General features: G+C 37.3%; 1 protein-coding gene across 3 annotated transcripts in view; it reads left to right on the top strand.

Annotated features, from left to right (window-relative positions):
- LOC132155251 (GREB1-like protein) overlaps positions 1-13,748 on the top strand; it is a 75,892-nt gene that overhangs the window by 51,061 nt on the left and 11,083 nt on the right. For all 3 annotated transcript variants that reach the window (XM_059564128.1, XM_059564127.1, XM_059564126.1), the window contains 12 exons: positions 1,586-1,702; positions 4,744-4,884; positions 5,053-5,178; positions 5,650-5,790; positions 6,834-7,019; positions 7,217-7,519; positions 7,708-7,836; positions 8,859-8,993; positions 9,107-9,304; positions 10,460-10,640; positions 10,728-10,917; positions 11,925-12,061. In XM_059564128.1, the coding sequence (XP_059420111.1) occupies positions 1,586-1,702; positions 4,744-4,884; positions 5,053-5,178; positions 5,650-5,790; positions 6,834-7,019; positions 7,217-7,519; positions 7,708-7,836; positions 8,859-8,993; positions 9,107-9,304; positions 10,460-10,640; positions 10,728-10,917; positions 11,925-12,061 (1,984 nt within the window). The remainder of the gene's footprint in view (positions 1-1,585; positions 1,703-4,743; positions 4,885-5,052; positions 5,179-5,649; positions 5,791-6,833; positions 7,020-7,216; positions 7,520-7,707; positions 7,837-8,858; positions 8,994-9,106; positions 9,305-10,459; positions 10,641-10,727; positions 10,918-11,924; positions 12,062-13,748) is intronic.

Below are 13,748 nucleotides of genomic sequence, written 5' to 3'. Positions count from 1 at the left end.
AGTGGTTCTGTGATAATCAGTTAATACAAAGACTTTCCAAACAGTTTGGACTTCTATGGTGTCAATTAGTCACACACAGACATCAATAATCAGAATATGAACCTCAACAATGGTGACCATAAAAAAAAAATGCTGCAGAGGATGCTGGGAGCCATGGATGAGTTTTGTAATACAATAGTACCCAGCATGCATTGCAGCATGTTTTTTTTCGTCACCATTGTAGAGGTTCATATTCTGATTATCAATGTCTGTGTTTGACCAACTACTGGCATAGAAGAAAAATGTATGTGTACAAAATGTTTAGAAATTCATTTTTATATTAATTGATTATCACAGAACCACTGGCTCTTAGTGTCATTTTTTACTAGAACCACTTCTACAAATTACACTACACCTACTTCATCAAAGATTAGACTCCGTACGGCTCAATAACTGTGAATAATAATGAATAATTATCATCACCTATATAAAGTATAACAACCTACACCTAGATACAGGTTAACACCTGATGGCATTTCTTCTGGGCTTTTGAATTACAACAAATGTGTTTTAGAAACACACGGTTATAACAGCCAGAGAAAAGACTAAGACAGAAGTCAAGGGTCAAGAGCCCAACTAAAGCAAACACTGATCTCTAACATGGTTACTTCAAATGAACAATAAATCAACATCTAAACCTTAGTTCATTCTCAATAAGATCTTCTGTAGACGTCTGACAGAAATAGAGTCAGTCTGGTTTTTAATAAGTGGAGCTTGTGATGCTGTTTGTGGGGTTGTTTAATCAGATCTTGAGAGATGTCATGTATTTTATTTCAGTTGATTTCATCTAAGGCTGTGTCTGAAGTCAGTTGTAGTAGTTCTTGTGTTTCTCTTTTCTTCAGTGATTCTGTTTGTTAACAGCAGCTGTTCATCACTAATTAACAATCAGCACTTAGTTAATCTTAATTGCAATGTACATCTTCTTTCAGTGAACTCAACTGAATTAAGTTCAGAGTACTCATAACTGTTATTTTTTTCAACTTAAATGGTTTAAGGCAATCGGTTTCCTCAAACGGTTTGAGTTAACATAACTTGTCAGGTTTGAGTGAGGCTGTGTCTGAAGTCAGCTGTAGTTCCTTTCTCTCTTTTCTTCATTGATTCTGTTTGTTAACAGCATGTGTTCATCACTAAACTCAATTATCACTCAATTAATCACTTAATTACTTAATTGCAATGTATATCTTCTTTCAGTGAACTCAACTGAATTAAGTTCAGAGTACTCATAACTGTGAGTTTTTTCAAGTTAAACGGTTTAAGGCAATCGGTTTCCTCAAATGGTTTGAGTTAACATAACTTAAGGATATCTGTTTACTCAAACCGTTTGAGTTAAGTTAACTTGTCGGGTATTACAGTCAAGGCAATCGGTTTACTCAAACGGTTTGAGTTAAGTTAACTTGTCGGGTTTTACAGTGAAGGACTCATTATTGTAAACCGAATGAAACTAATTTTGGATCTTCGATTCATTTAGATGCTATAACTTCTTCATTTCCCATGAAGAGTGAAAAAACAAAGCTGCAATCACAATAAGTCATTCTTTGATCCACAGACTCGCCTCCTGCTCATGTGCAATCTGGCTCATCCTCAGGGATTTTCGGACACCCAGAGCTGGGCTTCTACAAACCGCTGAACACTCCGACCCACGGGACCAAGACTTTACCGATCGGTACCAGATATTTGTTTCAAGTAGCATTGATTGCTCATAAATACCAAGCTAAAAAGCCCTATATCAGTTTGTATGGAAGTACAACTTGCTTTTGCGTTGAAACGTTCAGTGTTTTGACAGGGTTTGAATTTAACAGTTCAGTGTGCTTGTTAATTAGAGGCGTTTGCTAAAGAAAACAACACTATATTTCTCATGCTTTGGATTAGAAATGTAAACAAAACATTGAGCCTTAACATTAAGCAGCCGACCAATTATTGTATTAAACGCACAGTATGGAATTTTTGGCCACCAGGGGTCATCAATCAAAATAATAACATAAAACGTACTTTGATGACGTCGGGAAAGAGCGTAGGCTCATGGGAGTTGTTGTTCATTGGAACACGCGCTCTGTCGCTCCCCACATTCCTCACTCATTTTAACTGAGGCCGGCGACACACTGGATGCGTGGCGCAAGCGTCTCAGCTGCGTGGCGTGTCAGTTTTTAATTCGGCTCCCATGTTAATAGGTTTAGAGCTTGCAGACTGCCTGCGTGAGACGCGTGTCTCAGGCGCGGCTCGAGCCGCGCAGAAAACATGTGCTTGCTAGAAATAGAACCGACGCCTATTTTTCACGCGACACGCATGCGTGTTGGAAACGTTTCCAGCCAAAATATAATAGGAAAATATTTATATGTAATTTTGTACACAAATACATATTAATTCATGACATTTTGATGTTTGAAGTCTATAGGTTGACATAAATTCAGATATAAATGTAATTTAAAAAATAAATAAATAATTATCGATTTTCAAATATTGCACCTGTCAAACATCGTCTATTTTGCCGTCAATACTGTTGATGGTGTCCTTTATCAGTAGGCTTTATATTTATGTTCAACATGAAGTATAGATATTGTTGTCATGAAGACAAGAGCCTGGTCTGTCAGCGGTCTCCCTCTGTTTCACCTACAGCAGCAGCAGACTAGTATTTTGACAATCACGTCTTTTCGAACGGAGAGATATATGAATTATCAGACCCCTATCAAATCAATATTCCATCTAGCTAGTAGTAATATATGTATAAAACACAATATATGTTAAAAAAGCTACTTTATCCAGCTAGATATAGAACACATGTAGATTTACATTATACTCTACATGAGAGCTAGTCCGTCTGCGTTTTACACAAGACATCATCGTTTCACAAAATATACGGATAGATACAGTTAGCTGAATGGATGCATACCTGTTTATTAGAATGCAAGCATCTCTCTGTAGTTTCAGCTTGTCACGAAGCTCTCTCTATCTTGGAAATGCAACTCCAATATTTACCCGTGTCTCGTTTCTTCTCTTGTCCCAAAACCTTCTCAGGTCATTTATTTCACCCGTACGTTTGCGCTTCACAGAACGTGTAGGCAAAGCATAATCATGATCCATAACTGTTATTGATTGAAGTATAAATACGAATATAAACAATATAAATATAAAATATAATAGTCTCGATCAAGACTAGCTACTACTTTTTCTTCTTCGTCTCGTCTTTGCTTCTGTTCACCTTTGTATTTGGCGTTCCGCAGGAAGTTAGATAAACTAGAGGGGCCAAAGTTTATATGACGCCATAGACGTGCGACAAAACGGAAATAAAGAAACGTGCCGTGTCTTCTAATTAAACTATAATTTTCTCTGGATTTTAAAGTTCGTGGAAACTGTCGGGATAATGTAAGTACACAACTAAAAAATATATATAACATAGATATAGTGATATCTGCTATTTTTAAAGCAGAAAAATTACATATTGTGCCTTTAAAGACGCTTTCAGAATTTAATTATCCTTGTTATATATAACCAAAAAAAATATTTTTTGTTAAATATTTTAACAGGAAATAGATTCAAATATTAAAGTTAAAAGTTTATCAAATTAATGTAAATATTTAATTAACAATTCAGGTTTGCATTTGCATTCTATTTTTAAATGAATAAATGGATTATGATTTCATCCATAACATTAATAGATTGTTTAAATAGAATATACATAGAATTATTAGATTTTTTTTTACAAATGTACAAATTTAATTATCATTGTTAAATACTTTGCTATGCTATGCTACAAGGTAAAATGTTAAAATGGAATTGTATTTGTTTTGGTATTGGTATTATTTTTAAAATGTATTTTGAATACATTGATAAATAATTACTGACCAATAATGATCAACTTTGTGGTTCACGTTGTTAGCTGTTTCATGGTTTGTTTTTCTCCACTCAAGGATAGAATGAATCAATTCCCTGAGGTTCATTTGTATTGGCTGCTTATGTAACCCTTTTGCAAACACACACACACACACACGCACAAACACACACATTAACTCACTCCAAATCATCAACATAAGACCAGAAATTCTGTATTAAGGATTTCAATGTCAGCCCATGCTTCACATTCCCTGGGATTGACATTTAACACACATGTGCTCTATTTATGTGTGTGTCAGGAATATTAGATGTAAAAGTGGCCCAGCAGTTCATTATCAATATGCCATCAGTTAAAGGAAATCAATAAACTGTGCCCCACAGGACACATCGTCCTTCAGAAATTGCTTTCCTCCCTGTTGAATTTATGTGCATTGGTATGGTGTTTGCATAGTTTGTCACCAGAAGAGTGGACATTAGCCATTAATGTCTCAAAGATGACCCCCACAGGGTACTATGGAAATGATTGAATACATTTTAGTCTGAAATGGTGTTTAACAAATTGTTTGTATATATATAAATATATATAAATATATTTTTGAAGGATCATGTGACACTGAAGACTGGAGTATTTCAGATGATGCTGAAAATACAGCTTTGATCACAGAAATTAATTACATTTTAAAATATATTCAAATAGAAAACAGTTGTCTTAAATTGTAATAATATTTCACTAATATTTTTCAATAATTTATATTTTTTACTTTATTTTTGTGATTAAATAGAAATTCTTCCTTGATGATCATAAGAGAATTGCTGACCACATCTATTTCTCTTCACTGTTTTATTGACTTTAAAACTGTTATTTTTCTTGTTCAGTTCCCACTGCCCTGCGAGTAAATGGTCTAACTAATGGTCTGAGTATGGATGGACGGTCCAGTCTACTGAGCCCACCACATACAAACCCTCTGGACACACCTACTCATGGCTATAGGACCACAGAACCAGGAGACAGTCCAGGTAAGCATTAAACCAGCCAATCACAATGCTGTCTGGTGCATATCATTAGATGTCAAATCTGGCTGATGCAATAGTCTGTTTTTAGAAGGCATCATCAAATGCAACTTCAAACTGTGCAATGATGCTTGATGCTAACAAACATTATCCATCCCGTACTCTTTTTTGCAGCATCCTCTGCTATGTCATCAGGTCCACCTAAAAAGCGTCACCGCAGCTGGCACCCCGCGTCTCTCGTCCCCGTCCTGGCCACAGCTGTCCCTGTGCCTGCTATCCATCCGCTGACGTGCAGCTCTGGTGGGTTTCGACTGAATCATCCTCAGCATGTTGTTTATTAATGTGCTTTTTCATGCTGTCCATCCTGGCTATTTATGCATGTCCCTGAGCAGAACACAGCCATGAATTTGATTACCTTCTCTTATTTTTAACATGTATTAAGGGACGTGACATTTTCCATCCACAAGGATGATTTATTCATTGTTTTCATAGAATAGGGGTGAAATGTCACACTAAAGTAGGTCCTGAACTGTTTAGCAGGGTTTATGCATTACAACAGCTGAAAGAGTGGAGCTTGGAGATCCTTCCTCTGTGATCCTGTAGCTTAGGAACCTTGTCCCCAACATTGATTAGAGTGTCACTGTATCAAAGCGTGAGAGATGGAGAGATCCATGCAAAGTATTTTTAGGTTTTCACAACACCTTGACAGCACATGCTGAATCGTTCAGTACAAGAAGTACATACATGTAATGATTTGCTCTTACTTTCCAGATTCTTTACTGTCCCTGGCCAATAAGCAGCCTTCATCAGTGTCAGGGGTCATACAACCACAACCAATCACAGCGGGAGAAACAGTCATCATCCCTGACAACCTTCTGAACTCCTCGGGGGTCCGTCCAGTGCTTCTCATTGGTCAGTACTCTGTCTTCATAACAGGCTTATATATAACAGTTTTTTTCGATTTCTAAACGACAGTGGGCACAACTGGAGTCACATGTGCAAAACTCTAACTACGGTCTGCACAGCACTAGTTCATGTGGACCAAACTCTAGTTCATTTTTCATTGCTTGAACACAATTTTCGAAACTCTACACACTTATCCCATGACTTTAACCACACCCTGCACAACACTGTGGATTTACAGCACTTTGTTCAAATGCTAACACACTGCTGTCAAAACTGTGAAGCACATATTCAAAACAGAATGGATTTCAAACACTGCTGTCTGCAATTTCAGGATTAGCCCCTCAATAATTTGTTTGAATTACAGTATGTACTTTTAGTTTCTACCTTTTTTTCTCATTACTGTAATTCCGTAAATTACTACAGACTATTGAAGCAAACTGCTAATTTTCATTTACCTTAAAGAGTTGTTCTAAAAATGTAAATAAATCATGTGAAAGAATGTCACCCTTTTCTTTGAAGAAAATATGACTTTGTATGAAGTCACTGAAATTGTTCAAACTGTAAAGATGAAAAGCTTGTATTTTCTGTGTTGGTGTTTGATGCTAGTGTTTTTCCTCTCGGTGTGTTCTGAGTGACGGTGTGTGTTATCTCAGTGAGGGTTGTGTGTAGTGTTCGGCTGCACTGAGCCTGTTTTGAGCCATGTGTTAAGAGTTGTGTTGCTTGGAATGAGTTTTGCAGGTGATGTGAACTGTTTAGCTCAGGTGACTGTTGGTAGTGCAGATTGTAGTGAGAGTTTTGCACATGTAGCTCCACTCCAGTTGTGCTCACTGCCATTTAGCAATCGAAAAAAACTGTAAAAGCTCATACATATAACTGTGTGTGTATGTATGTGTATTTATATATTAATTTCTGAATTAACATTTTTATATTTTTAGTGGGCATAAAGTAAAACTGTCAGAGTGATGAAATATAGACGTGTGTGTGTGTGTTTGGATGTGTGTGTGTATGTGGGTTTGTATGAACTTGTTTGTTTGAATGTCTCTGTCCAGGTCAAGGCACTTTACCATACTTCTTTGGCAATGTGGGTGATCTGGTGGTGAGCCCCCTGCTGGTGAGCTGCTATAAGGGCCGAGAGCTCAATGAGAAGACCCTCATCAGTCTGGGCATGTCAGCAAGCCAGTTACTCACCACAGAGACCATGATACTACTCACACTGCAGTACCTCGCTCGGCTGGGTAAACAACACTGACAGATAATACATTTTAGTGCATCATTAACATGAATTTATTTATACACTTATGACATATAGATAAGAATGCACAGCTTGTTAAATGTCTTACTTCAAATGCATCTAGCTCAAGTATTATGCAAGAGCAGTGAGTATTTTTTTTCTAGAGTGAGATGACCATTCCTTTTCCTGTCTTTAATGCAGGTATGGAGCAGATCCCGTTACGGGAAGAGTTTGAACAGATTGTACTGAAGGCCATGCTGTGCGGTCCGAATGGCCCTCCCGTGTCCCCTGCCCAGCTGCCCTGGTTAGCTCGAATGGAGGCTAGTGTGTCAGGGGGCTGTGTTCAGGTGCTGGTCAGCCACGGCTCTCTGGGCGAGGGCATCTCTGAGTCGCTGCGCTCGCTGAGTGAAACACCGCTGCAGCAGCAGCAGAGTCTGCCCAACTATGTGCTCATCATCTGCACCTCCAAAAGTGGAGCTAATGAGTTCTGTGTGCTAGTGCTGGGTACGTTCTGCTGCTCTCAAAGACTTCATTCTTAGTCTAAAGTTTAGTCCATTTATGGCCTTTCAGTGATATAAGAATGCATTTAAGGATTATACACATTGTAAAATTGTGCATGAAAACTCACTCAAGTTGAAAGGTTTGTTTTTGTCACTGTCATGTATGCAAGCCTGTGCTGTTGTTTTTCTCAGGTAAATATCAGTCTCGAGCCTTGACAGAGAGCATGCTCACTACCAATGAGTTTCTGAAGGAGATCAGCTATGAGCTCATCACAGGGAAAGTGAGTGTGCTCGCATCGCACTTCCAGAGCACCTCATTAGGTGAGTCTCTGTGCAACTATTCAGTGCATCCAGCAGTTTTCATCAGCTTATCATTGTCCTTTATTTAGAAACTCATTTAAGAATATAATAATAATATAATAAAGCAGCAGTTTTGGGGAGCACACATAACAAGGTGGAGTAGATTAGAGCGGTTAATGCGCCCTCTTTGGTGATTTTAGGAAGTAGTTCAAAAGCGGAACATAACTTAGGAAGAGCTTGTAAATTATGTTTTTGACTTTTTATTTATTTATTGTGCAATGAAATGACTGTGTCTGTTGTACATTTATTGTTCAAAAGTTTGTGGTCGATTTGTTTTTTATGCTCACAAGGGCTGCATTTATCTGGTCAAAAATACAGCAAAAACAGTAATATTGTGAAATATTATTATGATCTAAACTAATCTGAAATATTTCTAAGAGTACAAATCCTAAGGTATCAAGTAAAAAATTGTTTCTAGGCCACACTGTTTAAAATTTATAAGCCTTAGTTTTTTTTTGCACAGTGACATTGACTGTATCATTTGTATATTTACAGTTCAAAAGTTGGTTGAAAGATGTCTCTCATGCTCACTAAGCAAATTTTTATCCAGTATACAGTAAAAAATGTAATATCGTGAGATATTATTTCAATCTAAACTTTTCTATGTTAATATGTTTTAAAATGTATTTTATTCCTGTGATAGCAGAACTGATTTTCAGCAGCTATTGCTCTAAATATGCTGGTTTGGTGCTCAAGAAACATTATCATCAGGGTTGAAAACAGTTTAACATTTTGTGGAAACAGTGATACATTGTTTTTTCAGGAGTCTTTGATGAAAAGAAAGTTCAATAGAACAGCATTTATTTGAAACAGACATTTTTGTAATTACTTGTTATTACTGTTACTTTTGTAATGTACTGTGTCCTTGCTGAATAAAAGTGTTACTTTATTTAAAAAAAAAAAAAAAAAAAAACCTTTTCAGATTTTGAACTGTAGCACATGCATGTGTCTTTATAAATTTCATATTGATTGTGGTGCTACAGGTGACAACATGGACAAACAGCTGGTTCGGTACCAGCGCAAACGCAAAGGCCGTGTGGTTCAGCCCTTTCAGGGACATCTGACCGAGTACATCCACTCTCGAGAGGCCGCAGCCATGGTGCCAGAATCAGGGCCAGGTGAGCCTTTGCTGTCTCCATACATCGCAAACCCTTCATTTGGCCGCCCTGATTTATGATAAAACTTTATATTTGGCACTTGAGAACACTAAGTGACTTTTGATGTGTTATAGATCTGCTGAGTGAGGGCTTTCAGATACATCCTCCTCAGCTGAGTGTTGCACGCAGCCTTTTGTCGCAGGTGTGTGCCATCGCTGACTCAGGGAGCCAGAGCTTAGATCTGGGACGCTTCTGTAAAGTGGACTTCCTGATTCTGGTGCCGCCGTCCCACGTCCTGGTTCACCAAACAGTCCAGCGAATACAACAATCAGGTACGTCACAACAGAAGCCACAGTTTTGCCTATTTCAAAAAAAAATATTCAACTTGTTTTCAATATCAAGCCCACTGTTTTAAGACATAAAAAAAAAAACGCTGGCAGCGACTGTTGTGGAATCTGTTATGCCTGCCGGCCGCAGCATATTCAAGCAAAAGCCAACACAGATTAGTTGTGTGAAAAAGAAAATTCAATTTAACTCAAGAAGAAACAAAGCATCCTCTGCGTCCAATTCCAGGCCTTCCCACTCCTTGAGTTCTCTCCACCGCGGGAAAGTTGCTACAAAATTTACGTGGGTGCTTTTTAATGTTTCGTTCCTACAAAATATTCCTCTTTTTTTATATGCCATCTCTCTATCTATAGTCAGTCAGCTAATATCGAGTGCTCTCTTCTCTCTATTATTACTAGACACGCCCCTTACTGCTGATTGACAGCGAGTGTGTTTTTGGACTCAGACTCTGTGGTCAAAAGAGTTTTTCAAATACTGCTTCGTGTACTTCGTTCGTGCCTATTTAATGAAACTTGTCTTGAGATACTCCTTAGATCACATTGATACCAGTTATGCCATATTCAATCAAACTTGCAGTTGACCTTTTTGAATTTCTTTGAAAACCTTTTCAAACTCCTGCTATAGCATTGATCAGATTTTCACAGAAATCAGCCCAGATCATCTTCAGACCATGTGGGCAAGAAGTCATCAGAAGCTTTTCGATAAACCAAGCTCTTCTCAGATAACACATCAATGACATTTTTTTTTTTTTGCATGATGCCAAGCTGATTTTGATGCTGCAACACTTTGTCATATTGACACCAAACTTTTTCCTCAAGCTGACCACACCATAATAATTTGATAAAAGCGCCACCTACTGGTCAAAAGTGATAAGCATTTAAATCAAATTATAAGTGACTGTACTTGTGATTTTTCAGCCAATTCGACTAAATTAATATAAAAATGTCTTTAACCACTCTTTGTTGCAGTTGGTCCGATGCTCCCAGCCTTGTTTGTCTCCTCATTTTGCCTCTGTTGTGCCAGACCGTTCTCATTCCAAGGCGTCATGTACTGACCCTTTTGACATTTCGTCAACATCCTACGCACATGGCACCCTCTAGCCTTAATTTTTTACATTGCTGTTGTCTTCATGTCTTTGCTAGGAGTCCTGATTGATCTAGGTGTAGAGGACGCCTCATTAGCCCTGCAGAAGTCTGACAAGTATGTGGTGCGTCTCGATGCAGAGGTCCACATAAAAATGGAGGCCTTCATGAGGAAGGTCAAGCAGAACCCTTACACGCTCTTCGTCCTCATTCATGACAACTCACACGTCGACCTGACCAGGTGAGAAAACATCTACGTGGTTTGTAAAAGGGACTGTCAGGACTGTCAGTGTTAAGATGTCTTGTCTTTCTTCTCTCTCTCCGTCAGCGCTCTGTCAGGGTCGGTTTGTCACGGGGAGTTGCAGGGATTGGCCGACCGCGTGGTGAACTGTCCGGAGGTTCTGGAAGCAATAAACTTGCTGGTTCTGCAGGTCAGCTGCTTCCCGTTCACCCTGCAGAGCCGTCAGTCACGCATCAGCACCCAGAATGAAGTGCACTGGCCCAACACTGACAACCTGGTGAGTTCCACTGACCCCGAGAAGAACTGTGAAGGAATTCTGCACACTACTGCACACTACTTTATTTCTTTTTTTAAAGAAATGCATACCTTTATTCAACAGGGATGCATTTAATTGATCAAAAGTGACGGTAATAGACATATATAATGTTAACAATGTTTAATAAAAATTCCAACATTTCTAAATATATTCAATTAGAAACCAGTTATTTTAAATTGTAATACTATTTCACAATATAGTACTATTTTACTGTATTTTTTAACAAATAAATGCAACCTTGGTGAGAAGAAGAGACTTTCAAAAACAAAAATATTTGAACGAAACCAAACTTGTGAATGGTAGTACTGTATACATAATCACAGTTTCATGCACAAATTTAGAGGCGCATGTAATAATGTAAAATTGAATTGAAGATGATCCAAAGTTTTTCTAGTATTTCCTTTTATTTCGATTTCTGTAGGTTTCCTATTTCGAGGAAAGTAATCTCCAGAATGGTGGTCAATCAGTATTTTTTATTTTATTTTTTATTTTTTTTGGTTTTATTTTTTTTTATAATTGATTTTAAAACTTTTATATTTTGTGCCTCACTTTTAAATATGTGGTTACAGCCTTGGTTTTTAATGTCGTATTGTTCAAGTTTTTTGGTTTGCTATTTTGGGTGTTTTTAAAAAGGTTAGTAGCGGTTAATATTTTCAATATTCAGTATTTAAGTGTTTTCACATTCTGTGCATTGTGGTTCAGCTTGGATCCCGGGAAGTTTGTAACTTTAAAAAAATCTTTACTGCAGCAGTTTCAATCTAAATTCACACAATCACAAGTAATCACATTTTTAACACACTGTGATATCATATTAATATCAGAGATTCCTATTCATCAGACACATTAAAATGAATCTGGATTCTTGTTATTTTATATAACACCCAGACGTGTTCATAGAGTAAAAAGAGAACAACACTGTGTTTTGCTCAGTAAAGTAAAAGGAGCAGATGACTGTTTGCATGTAACAGCAGGCTGAGGCTTCTCCCAAGGACCTGGTCTACTTTGGGCTGAAGGACTACAGCAGGTCTCTTCAGTGGGGAGTGGCGAGTCCGATCCTTCGCTGTGACGACGCTTTTGAGTGGATGGTCAAAACCCTGCTGGAGAGGTCAGTCCCAATTTACATATTTACTCAGAATGTCCTTCTAAAATAACATTACGATAACAAAATGAGGATTTAAATCAAAAAATGCATAATAATAAATGTAAATGCATAATTATATATTTAAGTTCATCTCAGACCACTGTTATTAGCGTATAAATGAAATAGTTTTTTAATGTTTATCAGTATTTTTATATTTTTGTTTTTTATTTTACTTTTTTTCATTTGTATTTTTGTCATTTTCATTATTGTTTTTTATATATAATTTTTATTATTTTTTATTTCAGGTTAAATAAAATTGAGAAACATTTCTGGTAACATTTTAGTTTAGGTAACACATATTTTTCCATCAATAAACTCCTAAGAAAGCAAAATCCCAATGAGAACAATTAAAAAAAAAAGTTCAATATCAAATCTTCCATTCTTGGTTAAAAAAAAATTAGAGGGTGTTGTTGCTTCTGAATTACACAATCATTTGACTGTTAACAACCTTTTGTGAGCCATTGCAGTCTGGGTTTCAGAAACTGAACAGTACTGCCTTGGTCAAAGTTACTAATGACCTGTTATTAGCATCTGACACTGGATCCGTGTTAATCCTTATCCTTCTGGACCTAAGTGCAGCTTTTGATACCGTCAACCATACAGTATTACTTAGTCGACTTGAATTGGTCTTTGGGGTGACGGAGATTGCTCTGGATTGGTTCAGATCCTACTTAACTGATCCTAGTCATTTTGTTTTTATGGATGGTCACAAATCTGAGGTCATTCTTGATAATTCTGGTGTCCCTCAGGGCTCATTACTTGGTCCCTTGCTTTTTAGCATTTATGTGTTATGTGTTTTCCTCTTGCTAAGATCTCTCGAACTGTATTACCATTTTTAGTTGACGATACACAGATTCACATCCACTCTAATCCGGGCCAAAATGTGAATATTTCCCATCTCTCACACTGTCTCTTTTTGAGATTAAGTTGTGGATGTCTCAAAATTGATTGTTTTTGAATAGTTCCAAAACAGAAGTTATGCTTTTTGGCTCTCCCTATAAACTGCGTAATGGCGGATCTTTAGCTTTGTCTGTTGATGGTGTAAATTAAAGTAAATAAAAAAATCTGTGCATTATTTTTGATCCCATCTTGTCATTTGAGCCTTTCATGCTGAACACTGTTAAGACCTCATACTTTCATCTCAGAAATATTGCACTGCTACGACCTGTGCTGTCTTTCTCTGTTGCTGACAGGTTCATTCATTTGTTTGCCTTTTCTCTTTTAGACTATTGTAATGCCCTTCTTATTGGAGTCCCAAAATCTTGTATCAACAAACCTCATCATTTACAAAATTCAGCAGCCAGAATTCTTTCAGGGGCCAGGGTTGTTGATCATATAACTACTGTTTTGGAATTGTTGCACTGACTCCCAGTTAGATTTCGTATTGATTTTAAAGTTCTCATGTTAATGTTCAAGGCACTCCATGATCTGGCTCCTCGGTACTTGGCTGAGCTTTTAATACCCTATTCACCTAGTCGCAATTTGCGTTCTTCTCAGAGTGGTCTTGTAGTCGTTCCTAAAACACGGCTGCATTCTCATATTTTAATCTTATGCCCCCAAATTGAGGAATTCTCTGCCGGCTGACATCAGAGAAGCAAAGTCATTAGGGATATTTAAATCTCGTCTTTTTTTTCTTTTTCTTTTTTTTTCA

This window comes from Carassius carassius, chromosome 12, assembly GCF_963082965.1.
Source record: "Carassius carassius chromosome 12, fCarCar2.1, whole genome shotgun sequence".
NCBI lineage: Eukaryota > Metazoa > Chordata > Actinopteri > Cypriniformes > Cyprinidae > Carassius > Carassius carassius.
This window is presented reverse-complemented; position numbering and strand designations above follow the sequence as displayed.